This window comes from Hesperophylax consimilis, chromosome 19 (assembly GCF_061612785.1).
Source record: "Hesperophylax consimilis isolate HC1 chromosome 19, BYU_Hcon_1.0, whole genome shotgun sequence".
Classification (NCBI taxonomy): Eukaryota; Metazoa; Arthropoda; class Insecta; order Trichoptera; family Limnephilidae; genus Hesperophylax; species Hesperophylax consimilis.
In genome coordinates this window covers 4,268,523-4,281,983 of record NC_142854.1, presented here as the reverse complement: position 1 = coordinate 4,281,983, position 13,461 = coordinate 4,268,523, and the positions used below count along the sequence as shown (strand labels likewise).

Below are 13,461 nucleotides of genomic sequence, written 5' to 3'. Positions count from 1 at the left end.
GATGTAAGCGTAATGAGCAAGATTAAGAAAGGGATATTTAGAGAGGATGAACGAAGAAAGGAATGTGTTGCGAAATTGAATGGTAGAAGAAGTGGAGGACAACATAGCGCTATCAAGTGAATCAAATATTTTAATCGGGCCATTTTTTTTGTATGTTGCTGATTTCTCTATCCATTGACAATATTTAATATTTATGAGCAAGAGCCTGCTGTGGATGATGTATTGAAATGGCTCTAGCTATGTTTGGTGGCCAGATCTGAATAGCCAAGTACTTTCTAACCTTGCTCTTCCCTATCTCCTTCCACTTCTTTTATCCTTACAACATACCTACATTTGAGATGTATTTGTCTCGCTGACTCCGAACAGGTGGGACTCTTGTGCGGTATTCAGATAAAAACAAACTTGTGATTCCTTGAATTTACGAATAAATGTTCAGGGGATGGTATTGGCTGCTTCAAGTAACTGATTTTCGCCATGAACAGTCAAAATAATAAATAAAAAAAATGATTAATATATATGGTTTTATTTATCATTTTTACATAATAAACTAATTATTCTAATAAATATTTTACAAAAATATAGAATTTTAGCTGCCAAAGTTGCTATAATTTAGCTAAGACTTTTAAATACACTTCGAAGCATCTGTTCTAAAAACATTCGCTAAATGAAATTTATTAAAAATTATAAATTGAATAATATTGAAAAAATTATATTGCCCTATGAATTATGTACATACTTCCAACTAAAATCATTGCTGTTAAAGCAACTACTATCAACTAAATAAAATCATTGCTGTTAAAGCAACTACTATCAACTAAATAAAATCATTGCCTCTAGATTAGCTACTGTCATCTGAACAAAATGATTGCTTCTAAAGTATGTACAGTAAAATTATTGCTGCTAAAGTAGACTGTCAACTAAATAAAATCATTGTTACTAAATTAGCATCACAAAATCATTGCTTCTAGAGTATATAAAATTAAATCATTGCCACTAAAGTAGCTACAGTCAACTAAGGCCACGTCCGCACAGGCAGGCGGCTTGCTTAGCGCCTAGAGCCTAGTGGCTTGCATTCTGGCTACTTGCTAGGATACACGGTGTCCGCACTGAAGGTGGTTTGCGTGGTGGGTCGCTAGGTGTCTTGGTCATTTGCTTGTCGTCACGTTGACGAGATGTCACTTTCAAAAATAGCTCTAAAACTGCTACTTACAGAAAATTCATCTTTAAATACCATTTCACGACCTTTTCTATCATGTTGGGTTCATGACATAAATAAGTCACGGGCAAGTCATGGGGAGTTTAATGTTCTGTATAAACAATTGCGTAATTTTGACGAAAAATTTTACCAGTCCAGCCCAGAGAATCATTTGATCTACTTCTTAGTATACATAATCCAACGCTATAACTATAATTAACGTCTCATTGTAAAAAAAAAATATGACATAATTATTATTTTTTTTAAGACAACTACATTTTTATGTAGTTCATTAGCTGGATCCCACAGAGGTTCTCTTTTAAAAACAGATGCAATTAATATTTCGTCCATTTTTCTCTTCAAAAATGCCTCGCGCCTAGTGACAAAAAACCAACACGTTCGTTCACTTCGATACCCGCAAGGCGACTATCATAGCGACTAGCTAGACGCCAAGCGCGCAGTGCGGCCAGTCGCGAGTATTCTAGAACGTTTGTTTTACTAAGCTACTCGCTAGGTGACTCGCTAGACTCTAGGCGCTAAGCAAGCCGCCTGCCTGTGCGGACGTGGCCTAAATAATCATTGATGCTAAAGTAGGTACAGCTGTCAACATTCTTTTTATTTATTTTAATAAGAAAATTTATGAAATATGTAAACTTTGACTGTCCGACAAGGAAATTCCCGTTTTAGGACAGTGAAAATGAATTTATTATATGCGTAGGTACATGGAAAATAATTTTCGCAAATACAACAGGAATAGTAATAAATATATCATAGAACTGTCTCGAAAGCTAATCAATTTTTTTTATCAATGATACACAGCTACGTAATTGTTAAAAAATCATAGTTTTATAAATAATAAAAAAAGAAAAGAAAAAATATATTAAGCAATAGAATGTTTAATGAATATGAAGATATTCACTGTTGGGGAGGAAGCTTGCAGGCTGGCCTTCCACACACCGGAGCTTGGGCGCTTTTAACTTCCTTGGTGCATTTGCCATCTTTGTCGCACTTGACATCCTTTCCGCATTTTCCATCTTTGTCGCATTTAACTTCCTTGGAGCATTTTCCATCTTTGTCGCACTTGACATCCTTTCCGCATTGTCCATCTTTGTCGCATTTAACTTCCTTAGTGCATTTGCCATCTTTGTCGCACTTAGCTTCCTTGGTGCATTTGCCATCTTTGTCGCACTTGACATCCTTTCCGCATTTTCCATCTTTGTCGCATTTGACTTCCTTGGTGCATTTTCCATCTTTATCGCACTCGGCTTCTTTGGTACATTTGCCATCTTTGTCGCACTTAGCATCCTTGGTGCATTTGCCATCTTTGTCGCACTTGATATCCTTTCCGCATTTTCCATCTTTGTCGCATTTGACTTCCTTGGTGCATTTTCCGTCTTTGTCGCACTTGACATCCTTGCCGCATTTGCCATCTTTGTCACACTTGACTTCCTTTGTGCACTTGGCAGTATCTGCGTCACATTTGCAGTCGTCTCCACACTTGCAGACGCAGAGACACTTGCCTCCCTTGCTCCCTTCACATTTGCAATCTCCGGTGCAGTTGCATCCAGAGGCACACTTGCAACCTCCCTCGCACTTGCAGTTGTCTCCGCACTTGCAGACGCAGACACACTTGCCTCCCTTGCTGCCTTCACATTTGCAATCTCCGGTGCAGTTGCATCCAGAGGCACACTTGCAACCTCCCTCGCACTTGCAGTTGTCTCCGCACTTGCAGACGCAGACACACTTGCCTCCCTTGCTGCCTTCACACTTGCAATCTCCGGTGCAGTTGCATCCAGAGGCACACTTGCAACCTCCCTCGCACTTGCAGTTGTCTCCGCACTTGCAGACGCAGACACACTTGCCTCCCTTGCTGCCTTCACACTTGCAATCTCCGGTGCAGTTGCATCCAGAGGCACACTTGCAACCTCCCTCGCACTTGCAGTTGTCTCCGCACTTGCAGACGCAGACACACTTGCCTCCCTTGCTCCCTTCACATTTGCAATCTCCGGTGCAGTTGCATCCAGAGGCACACTTGCAACCTCCCTCGCACTTGCAGTTGTCTCCGCACTTGCAGACGCAGACACACTTGCCTCCCTTGCTGCCTTCACACTTGCAATCTCCGGTGCAGTTGCATCCAGAGGCACACTTGCAACCTCCCTCGCACTTGCAGTTGTCTCCGCACTTGCAGACGCAGACACACTTGCCTCCCTTGCTGCCTTCACATTTGCAATCTCCGGTGCAGTTGCATCCAGAGGCACACTTGCAACCTCCCTCGCACTTGCAGTTGTCTCCGCACTTGCAGACGCAGACACACTTGCCTCCCTTGCTGCCTTCACACTTGCAATCTCCGGTGCAGTTGCATCCAGAGGCACACTTGCAACCTCCCTCGCACTTGCAGTTGTCTCCGCACTTGCAGACGCAGACACACTTGCCTCCCTTGCTGCCTTCACACTTGCAATCTCCGGTGCAGTTGCATCCAGAGGCACACTTGCAACCTCCCTCGCACTTGCAGTTGTCTCCGCACTTGCAGACGCAGACACACTTGCCTCCCTTGCTGCCTTCACACTTGCAATCTCCGGTGCAGTTGCATCCAGAGGCACACTTGCAACCTCCCTCGCACTTGCAGTTGTCTCCGCACTTGCAGACGCAGACACACTTGCCTCCCTTGCTCCCTTCACATTTGCAATCTCCGGTGCAGTTGCAACCGGAGGCACATTTGCAGTCGCAGTTACAAGTTCCCTGGGCTGTGCTCAAACACTTGCAGTTTCCTCCACAGTTGCAGGCCATGATTGTCTTCGGTATTAATCCTCAGTCTTGAATTTGAATATGTAGAAATAGTTCTGAAACAAAGAAAAACACATTATTAGTAGGTACCTACATGAAGTTTGTTCAACAATATGAAATTTACATGCAAGAGATGACATTATTGTTTTATATTATATTGGTGCAACTAGAAAAGTTTGACAGGGAATATAGCAAAGTACAAATATAAAAAAGTCGGGGGGGGGCAGTTTTTCTGTTTTGTGATAAAAGTTTTGTTAAAAGACAGTCGCTAAACTGTCTGTAAGTGACGATTTCAATGGTAAATGTCAGATATTATATGGGAGTTTTTCACATCAGCCGATTGCCACTTCGAACTGTATTCTGGAGTGAGAGGTGACTAGAGGAGGCTCTCTCCTACCCGAATAGAAGTAAACAGGAGGCAGATCGTGAAGGAGTGACATGGAAGAAGATTGGAGCAGGAAGGGGTGAAGAGATGAATGGCCAGAAACTGGAACCGGTGAAGAACATTTGTGGATTAGCTCAAATCTCTCTGGGATATAGCACCATATTGATAAGGAGAAAAATAACTGCACACAAATAAGTAGATTAAAGCATGAATGAAGTATTATTTTTTTGCATTAGCACCACACAGGAGGCTCTGAGGAAAAGTATTTTCCAGGAAGGTCCATATCTTCTTTGGAGATGCTGTGCGGTGTTATTTTTAAGGTAAGGAAAGAGAGGAAGTTCTGGGGAAAAAAAGGCATGACGAGTGGTTAGGAATCTGGGGTGACCTATTGCAGAGGTGTTGGTTATCCAATAAATAGCTCTCTGAGCGGTACCCATAACCGCCTCCCAATATCAAAAAGACTTACAAGCATATACCTATATGAACTGAATTTAATTATAAATTAAAATTCATGTAAACTGTGAGAAAAGTGTATTTATTTATGTCAGGAGAACGGAGCTGAATCTTCGTTTTTTAATGGTTTAAGATAGATAGGTTAGTTTTGGTTATGCTTTTACAATAATTTGTCGTCTTGTAAAGAATGCATCTGCTAATGCGCAGAATTCACACACGTCCGCTGTCCGTCAGAAGCCGATCCGTTTGTGAATGTACGCAACGGATCGGCTCGCCGATGACCTCATTCACAGTCGATGTGTTGTCATTCAATGATGGTATAACTAATAACTACTAACCTATCAATTTTGGCCTGAGAATTTTGATTACAAAATTTGAAAATTATAGATTTGTGCTTTTTCCCTTTTCGCCAAAAAGTTTTTTTTCCCTTCCTCTAGGGAAATTTCTCTAGGCATACATATGTAGTAATGTGAGATGCTCGCCATTCGAGTTCGAATGTCCAAATGTCCGGGCGTCCGTCGGCGGATTTGCTCGGCGGACAGATCCGTGAGTGAATTCTGCGTATTTGATTGATGACGACGTACAAAATTAAATGGCGCATCAAAAACCTGTTATCTTTGTAGACATAGAATGCTTCCGAGTTTATTATTAATATTTGTGTTGGTAATCTGATAAAGACAAGTACCTAGATACATTTTTTTTTGAAGGTAGATAAAATAGATAAAATTTTACATTGCAGTCGTTGTACCGTGTAACTGTCATAAATAAAGTAAACTACATAGATAAGTACTGATATTATTTTGATCTTATCGAAGGAGGCGGGTGCAATACGAAATACACACGCCACCAGGGCGATACTGCAAGCATCCGTGTGAATTCTTGTGAATAACATCGCGCACACGCGTGTGCATAAGCCTGGAAACTTCAATTGAACAATTTGAATGATTTATGAAATGTAGTGTTGTGCAATTATTGTCGGCGATATTAAATTAATTATAATCGATTCACAAATCAATAATGCGTGTTCATTGTAAAACATTATTTTCATTGCAACACAATAATGTTGATTGCACACGATTAAAAGAAAGAGGTTTATCTTATTTAATTGACATGAATAGCAAACAAGGTACAGACATAAAGGCTGAGCAAATTTCATGATTACCAGGCTACATGTTCGATAGTTTTTTTTAAACTTTATTATTAGTTAAGATACATATTCTACTATAAGCTTACGTTTTTCTATAGCGACATTCACACGAAAAAAACAACATCCTAGACTTAATGAACCTTGAAAACTATGAACTGAAATCCAAATTCAATTTATGTTAATCCACTAAACTGACAAATAATAATTAAAACAAGAAACCGTAAATATTGCGTGTTCCATATTATTTTAAAATAATTTAAAATATCGAATCAAAAGTTTCCAGAATTTTAAACACTATTGCAAAACTGTTCCAAATATTTTTTTCTTATCTTATTGTGGTTCCATGAATAGATTAGTACAATAGCTTTATCTATACACTATCAAATAATAATTAAATTTTCGATATCAGACGATACGACCAGCCTTGACTACGCGTACAATGACTAACTTACCATTTTGCGGTTTATAATGGTCAATGGTTATTGGTTTTGAAAAAAATTGAATACAGAGAATTCGATTATCGAGTCATAATAAAATTTAATGAGGTTAGGTTACTGATTTGTTACACCATCGGTCGTAAACTGCGGCTCGCAAACCACCCGCGGCTCTTCGACGAATGACTTGTTTAAAATACATTTTATTAAATACAATTTTCTATAAGTTAATCATTTTAAAATTAAATAAATACAATTTTTTCTCTTAACATAATTATAGATAATTATGTCCCCGAGTGTGTACGTGTTTGCCTTAAAAAGTTCGTAGAATGCATTGTCATCGACAACGAGTGTATCTGCCGAGTTTCAGCTCGATCGAATGCAGGAAAGTGAAATTAAATAGAAGTATATAAAAATGTATCAATAAATAAGGTTTTCACAAATTATCAAACAAACCTTTACCGACTTTTAAAAACAGGGTCCTTGTAGAGAAATTTAGCCCTCAAAATAAATCAAAATCCTTATACTGCTGATATTTGGTGATTTTGACTAATAAGTTTGCCGACCTCTAAGCTACAAATATTACAAGAATACAAGTCACCTGATTGAAATATTTTTGAAAAAAAAAAACTGTGGTAGTCGCTACTAAAGGCTGTCAAATGACGCGAGGCTGGCAGTTCACAGTGGAATTCTGATACCAACCCTGATATACAGCAGTGTGGAGTGAGAGATCCCTGAGGCAAATCTGAGTCAATTCCGAACATCGCAAAAATGTGGATATCCGGAAAGTATGAGAGATCGATCTAATCGCAATGAAAAATATTAGGAAAGCGAGGATTAGATGGTTTGGTTATGAACTAACAAAATTTATATTATGACACGAAAGTGAATGTTAAGTTTCAGTAGCCCGAGAAAGACATGGCACGATCAAGTGAGTTATATGCTTGAGTCGGGTCATGTCAGGTCAGGAGTCAGAATAACAGAATCGTATTTTAGTATGAGATGATGTATAACTATCAGATCTATGTGATGTTAGATATCCATAAATATACCCAATTATAGACGTTAAATGCATTGAAGAATTTCAATCGTTTACTCTATTAGAAATAAATCTTTCAAATAATTGTAATGATTCAGAAATAAGACATTTAAAACTCTTTCAATTCTATTTATATTAGATATTCGAATGAATTTCAAATCAGAAATAGAACATTTTAAACTATTTCAATTCTAGTTATATTAGATATTCGAATGAATTTCAAATCAGAAATAGGACATTTAAAACTATTTCAATTCTAGTTATATTAGATATTCGAATGAATTTCAAATCAGAAATGAGACACTAAGGACGGGTTGTTTCACAGAATTTGAACAATTCATCAAATTTCAGTGTTGATTTTCTAGTTCTGTTATTTTATCAATATTGGCCAGTTGTTTCACAAAACTGAAATAATAACAGAACTTGAATAGAACCTTCACAGAACTTAAAAATCAACTTTGAAATTTTATGAATTGTTCAAATTATCATAACCCGTCCTTAAAATAATTAATTCAATGTGTTCTAATGAGTTAATGAATTTTAATTTTGTTCCAATAAGGAATAAAGATTTCAAAAGCCTAAATCAGATATTGGTCAATGGATAATTTATTTTAAAGACATTTCAAATGTAAGCAATAAGGATCTACGTTAATATTTTAAATGAATTTCGTTTAATTATATATATAAAAATAAGGCATTCAAAAGAATTTAAATGTTTTTTTATCAAAAATAAGGTGTTTCAAATTATTTAAAACTCTAATAATACTATAATTGAATTATTTTAAATGTGTTTCAATCAAGAATAGAAATTTTACAACGATTTCAAATTTCAACGTCGTATAATGCGATATTTAATGAATTTCAAATTGTTTCAATAAATACATTTAAAACTATTTCGAAGTGTTCCAAATCAAATAAAAGACATTTAAAACTATTTGAAAGTGTTCCAAATCAAAAATAAGACATAACAAATTATTTCAAAGTGTTCCAAAAAAGAAATTTACAATTATTATTATTTTAAAGTGTTCAAATGAGATTTAAGTGAATTTTCAAACCACCTATTAGAACGACTTGATAAAACTGTGACTATGTAACAAAGAACAATATTTTTTTAAATGATTAAAAAATATTTACCTTGTTTTCCGCTAGGAACGCTGCTGTTCACTTTGAATGACGTTGTCGGCAGTTTGCTCTGTTGCTTGTGTTAGTGGCTCGTAGCAATGCTGATAACGACTTGTAGTATTAGTAGACTGGTAATAATGAATGGAAACTGCGCAGTGCGTAGGTATTATAGCGGAATTTTGCCTTTGCGCACGGCCATACGGACATTGCACACGTGAGTTCTGTCAGTGGAAGGGAGTTTGTTCTAGCAGGGTTGGCACATAGTCGAGAACTTTCGAGAATTCTCTAAAAAATTAAAACGAAGGTTTGTTTAATTATTTTTTATTTATGCGAATGCCGCCAAAAATTTCCTACTGTTTGCAGCCAGCGTGACTATGGCTTTCGGGTATGTTGTGAGGCTGAAAAGAGTGGGGAAGAGAAGGATACGGGAAAGAGGAAAGTTGGGTTAGGTTAAGTTAGAAGTAAAAAAAACCTTTTTTCAAAATTACATTTTTTTTCCATACAAAGAATCCAATTTTTGAAATTTCTGAGAGCTCCATTCAAACGTTGGAATTTTGAAAAAAGTTATTAGTAATATTTACTTAACCGCCCCAATTTTATGCACAGATTGAGGAAATTACACTTCATTTCGACAATTACTACAATAAACAACTATTTAAATGCATAAACCAGGGTATTTGGTTCTTAGTTTAGTTTATTTACGTAATTTTTGCGTATTAGGTTGAAATGAAACTTTTGCGAAATTCAAAATGGCGGCACAAGATCGTTCTATAAGGGAAATTTTGACTGTATAAAAATGGAACTTTAATGCATCTTTTACCATCCCTCCCGATGTAGATTTAAGTTTCTCGTAGCAATTAAGTTGAAACGAAGTGTAATTTCCACAATCTGGGCATATTAAAAGTGCGGCGGTTAGGTAAATATTTACGTATGCGCCGTAATGGGGCAACTTTTTAATAATTTATATTATTATATTTCTTTATAATAATATTTTTTGGGCAACGTGGATACAATGACACTTCGAAAAGTGTCTGGGGGTAAAGTGCACAAACTTCGAGAGGTGATTCTACATAATAGTAGAAGTTAAAAAGAATAATATAATAATAACTTGTTTGGAATTCCGCTGCGTTTTTCCCCTCTATAATGTATTTTCCAAATGAAAATATTAGTTTCTCCATACGAACAATTCAACTTTTGTACATGAAAACTACCTTTAAATGATAAAGTTTAGAAAAGTTATATTTTTTACTTCATTGTAGAATCACTTCTCGAAGTTTATACCAAAAAATTACTTACTAAAGTAAGTAGTTGGAAAGAACATTGGGTAAAAATATTAGCGCAGCACCCTTGGGGTTATTTTTCACAAAACGACGCCGTACAAATTATTATATATATTTTTTTTAATTTGTGGCAACCCTGCTGAGTATTGCACCCGCAGTTTTGTACACATTATCCCTACCACAACGATGTGTATATATTTGCACCCGACTGTTAACGGTAACCCCGTACGCAGTGCGCAGTGCGCGCCGCTACACCCGGGTTAAACAGTTGCACACCTCCTATGACTCACAGTGATAACCAGTCACGCTGTAGATAACCCAAGGGCCTGTGAGTGTGCATTGTGCACACGAATTACCAAACCGGGCGATACGCAATAAATTTGGTATGCAGATATCCTGGAATCATTCATTGGATAACCAAAACCTCTCTCACAGATGCTTCGTTACGTTTGGTGACTTAGCAAGCGTTCCTGGGTTCATGGGGTGAGGTTTATCCAGGTCTTGGTGGCTGATACGTTTGCACACCAGTTGCGTGGCGGGCCGGATCGGGGAGGACGGTTGATGGAGGTCCTTTGACCTCTCCAGCCGAACTCTCGACCCATTGCTGTAGGTAGCATAATATTTTATGTAGCAAAATATTATTATAAAATAGTCAGGCACCTCTGCTACGAATCCGAAGGTCGCGGGTTCAGATAATATGTATATAATAATAAATATTTATCTTGAGTTATTTCATATTATAATATGTAGTATAAGTATTTGTGGCACGCATTCTAGTTCTAGTGTAAATCGAAACGTTGTTGTTTGAAACGGCATTAGCCGTGTTTGGTGATTAGATCGGAATAGCCAGATTCTTCCCGATCGTCCTATTCCCATCTCCTTCCCTTCCCACTCAGTTTAGCCTTACAATATACACCAGTGGGGAAGCCATTGTCTGCGGAAATGTAAAATAAATCTGCATTTATTCTAATTTTATTTAATACTAGCGCAGACCGGTGAAAATACACGCGATATTACATATTTATTTCGTTAACTAATTGCTGTTTATTTTTTATTTATTAAATATAATGTCATCCGATTTCAGAAAAAAATGCGTGTGGGTGCTTTAAATAATAATAATAATAATTGGATGACTTGTATAGCGCCGTTTTTGTTAAAAATCACCTCAAGGGCGCTGTACAAACTTATAATACATCTCTACAGTGATCTATGTTATTACTTAACTATTTATGGAGATAATATACAGTACCATACTTACCTGGTAGGTCACTTGAGATTAACACTTAATTAACATTATATAATTGTTTATTAGCGAAATTTAGATACAAGATTTAGGACATAATTGGAAAATTGAATATAACTGTACTTTCTCTTAGGAATGGTATATTTAATTTAAGGGTACGACAGCTTAAAAAGGTAAGTTTTTAGTTTAGACCTGAATTCTGTTGGACTTGTTATGGAGGAAGTTTATTCCAAGCCTTCGGCCCAGATACTCCGAAAGCGCGATCACCAAACTTAGTATTTGGCTTGCGCTTAGGTTCTATCAGTCTGCCTACAGCTGGTGATGTAGCTGATCTAAGAGTTGATGCCCCAGACCAGTGTTTTCCGGGACGCATAGTTCAGAGATGTAGGGTGGGGCCATTTCATTGATGGATGTAAACACCATCCAGCACAGTTTGTACTGGATTCTTTCAGGGCACTTGAGCCAGTGAAGGTTAAGCGGCCGCTACACTACTCGCTTCGACGCTTCGACGAAGTCCTCGACGAAGTTAGCCGAAGTTCGAAGTGCGTGCCCACACACTCGTGCAACTTCGCGTAGTAACTCAGTCCAACCAGTCAGTGATTGGTTTATTTATGCCGTGACGCTTCGAGTCCTTCGACTCGGGCGCATTTACCGACAACAATCGGAAGTCGGGCGAAGCGAAGCGAAGTTTCCCGAAGCGAAGCGAAGTTCGTGCCCACACTATCGTATTCGGTCAACTTCGATCAACTTCGCGAGTAGTGTAGCTGGGCTATTACGAAGGTGTTCTGAAATGTGCGAATATTTTGAAACCCCGGTTATGAGCCGTGCTGCTGCATTAAACACTGATTGAAGTTTGTCAATTTGATATTTTGGAAGGCTGGCATAAATGCCGTTGCAGTAGTGTCAAAAGTTAATAGAATGCATTGTCATCGACAACGAGTATAATTTTCAAGTTTCAGCTCGTTCGGATGTCGGGAAGTGGGTTAATTTCCACTTCCAAGATTACATTTAATTCATCTATACATTCATTTATGTATTTATTCATTCAGGAAAACAAAATGGAAATTCAGGTAAATGTATTTAAATTAAAAAAACATATTAAATAAACAAAATTTAATAATCTTATTAATTATTAACCTTATACTTTCGTATGGACAAAACCTCAAATTGTAATATTTAATCATTGAAGACAATATTAGCGATTATCAAATGAAAATTTAAAACAGAAAAATCAGAAAAGATACGGTCGCTTCTAGGAATTGAACCCAGAACTTTAACCTTTGCCGGGGGGAGGCAACACTTAGGGGCTGTTTTTGTTTCAATTTTTTTGTTTAAGAATATATTTTATATCATTTTTTTTTATATAATGTGAATTTTTGTTGGAGAATATTTTCGAATATATTTTGATTTTTTGTTTGGGAATATTTATGAATATATTCTATAGATATTTTTGAATATATTTTGAATTTTTCTTTGATAATAGCTAAAATTTTCTTCTATGATTAAATATCAAAAGTGCTATATTTAGAATTTTTGTTTAAGAATATTTGAATATATTGGTAATATATTTTAATATATTTTATATTTTTGAATATATTTTATATATTTTATTTATTTTTTAATATATTTTGAATTTTTCTTTGAGAATCGCCAATATTGTCTTCAATGGTCAAATATTAAAGGCGCCAGATTTTGCCTAAGGCGGCTTGCTACCCAGACACAATTGGCAATTGCATCAGCTGAAGCTAGCTGATTGGTACTGGCAGTAGTTGCAGTTTACAGTGAACTAGTTCAGGATGACTGTTTGGTTGTTTGGTTTTTTCGCTATGCTATCTGCCATGATGTGATAATGTGTGACGTCGGTGTTTGATGTTGGTTATGGAATGAAGCGGAGTTTCCTAAGTAAACAACACTTATCGTGTTTATTAGCGCCATGGTCAAGAAATATCTACAAAAGTAGTGCGACATTGGCAAACGTTCGCGAAATTAGACTCACATACGTTGATCACAATAAGCTCTTTCTTCAATAAATTCCATTAAAATCAGATCTTAAAAGAAAAATGTAATATATCATTGAAGAAGATACTTAATATAAATAAATCTAACCAAAACATGAACCAGAACAAGATAAAGAAACATAAAAGATAATGGTCCGAACTAGGAATTGAACCCACGCTCTCTTTGTCTTCAATAAAATAATTGATGGTTCAATGTTGGAATCTTTTAAATCAAATCAGTCGCCACTTTCAGCTGTTTATTGTATTCTATATCTTTACGTGATCAGTTTCTCACTTTTACCACTGATTTCCGGACACTGTGTACAATTTTAGGCTTTACAAGGTTGTGTCGATTTGGAAAAATAATGTTTTTTTTTACGAA

The 13,461-nt window shown here is 36.6% G+C and overlaps 2 protein-coding genes across 2 annotated transcripts in view; one reads left to right on the top strand and one right to left on the bottom strand.

The window, feature by feature from the left end:
* The window catches only part of Agpat1 (1-Acylglycerol-3-phosphate O-acyltransferase 1), a 102,112-nt gene that overhangs the window by 6,676 nt on the left and 81,975 nt on the right, over nt 1-13,461 (top strand). The window lies entirely within an intron of this gene.
* On the bottom strand, nt 785-9,232 carry LOC149414678 (uncharacterized). The gene is made up of 3 exons (XM_089643103.1): nt 8,572-9,232; nt 1,764-4,035; nt 785-1,012 (listed from the first exon to the last, which is right to left on the bottom strand). Exon 2 carries the CDS (start codon nt 3,980-3,982, stop codon nt 2,111-2,113), a length of 1,872 nt encoding a protein of 623 aa, XP_089499229.1. The 5' UTR covers nt 3,983-4,035; nt 8,572-9,232; the 3' UTR covers nt 785-1,012; nt 1,764-2,110.

What these genes read in the sequence shown, in the direction of transcription:
- LOC149414678 (XM_089643103.1), bottom strand. Translation starts at nt 3,982, where the DNA reads ATGGCCTGCAACTGTGGAGGAAACTGCAAGTGTTTGAGCACAGCCCAG.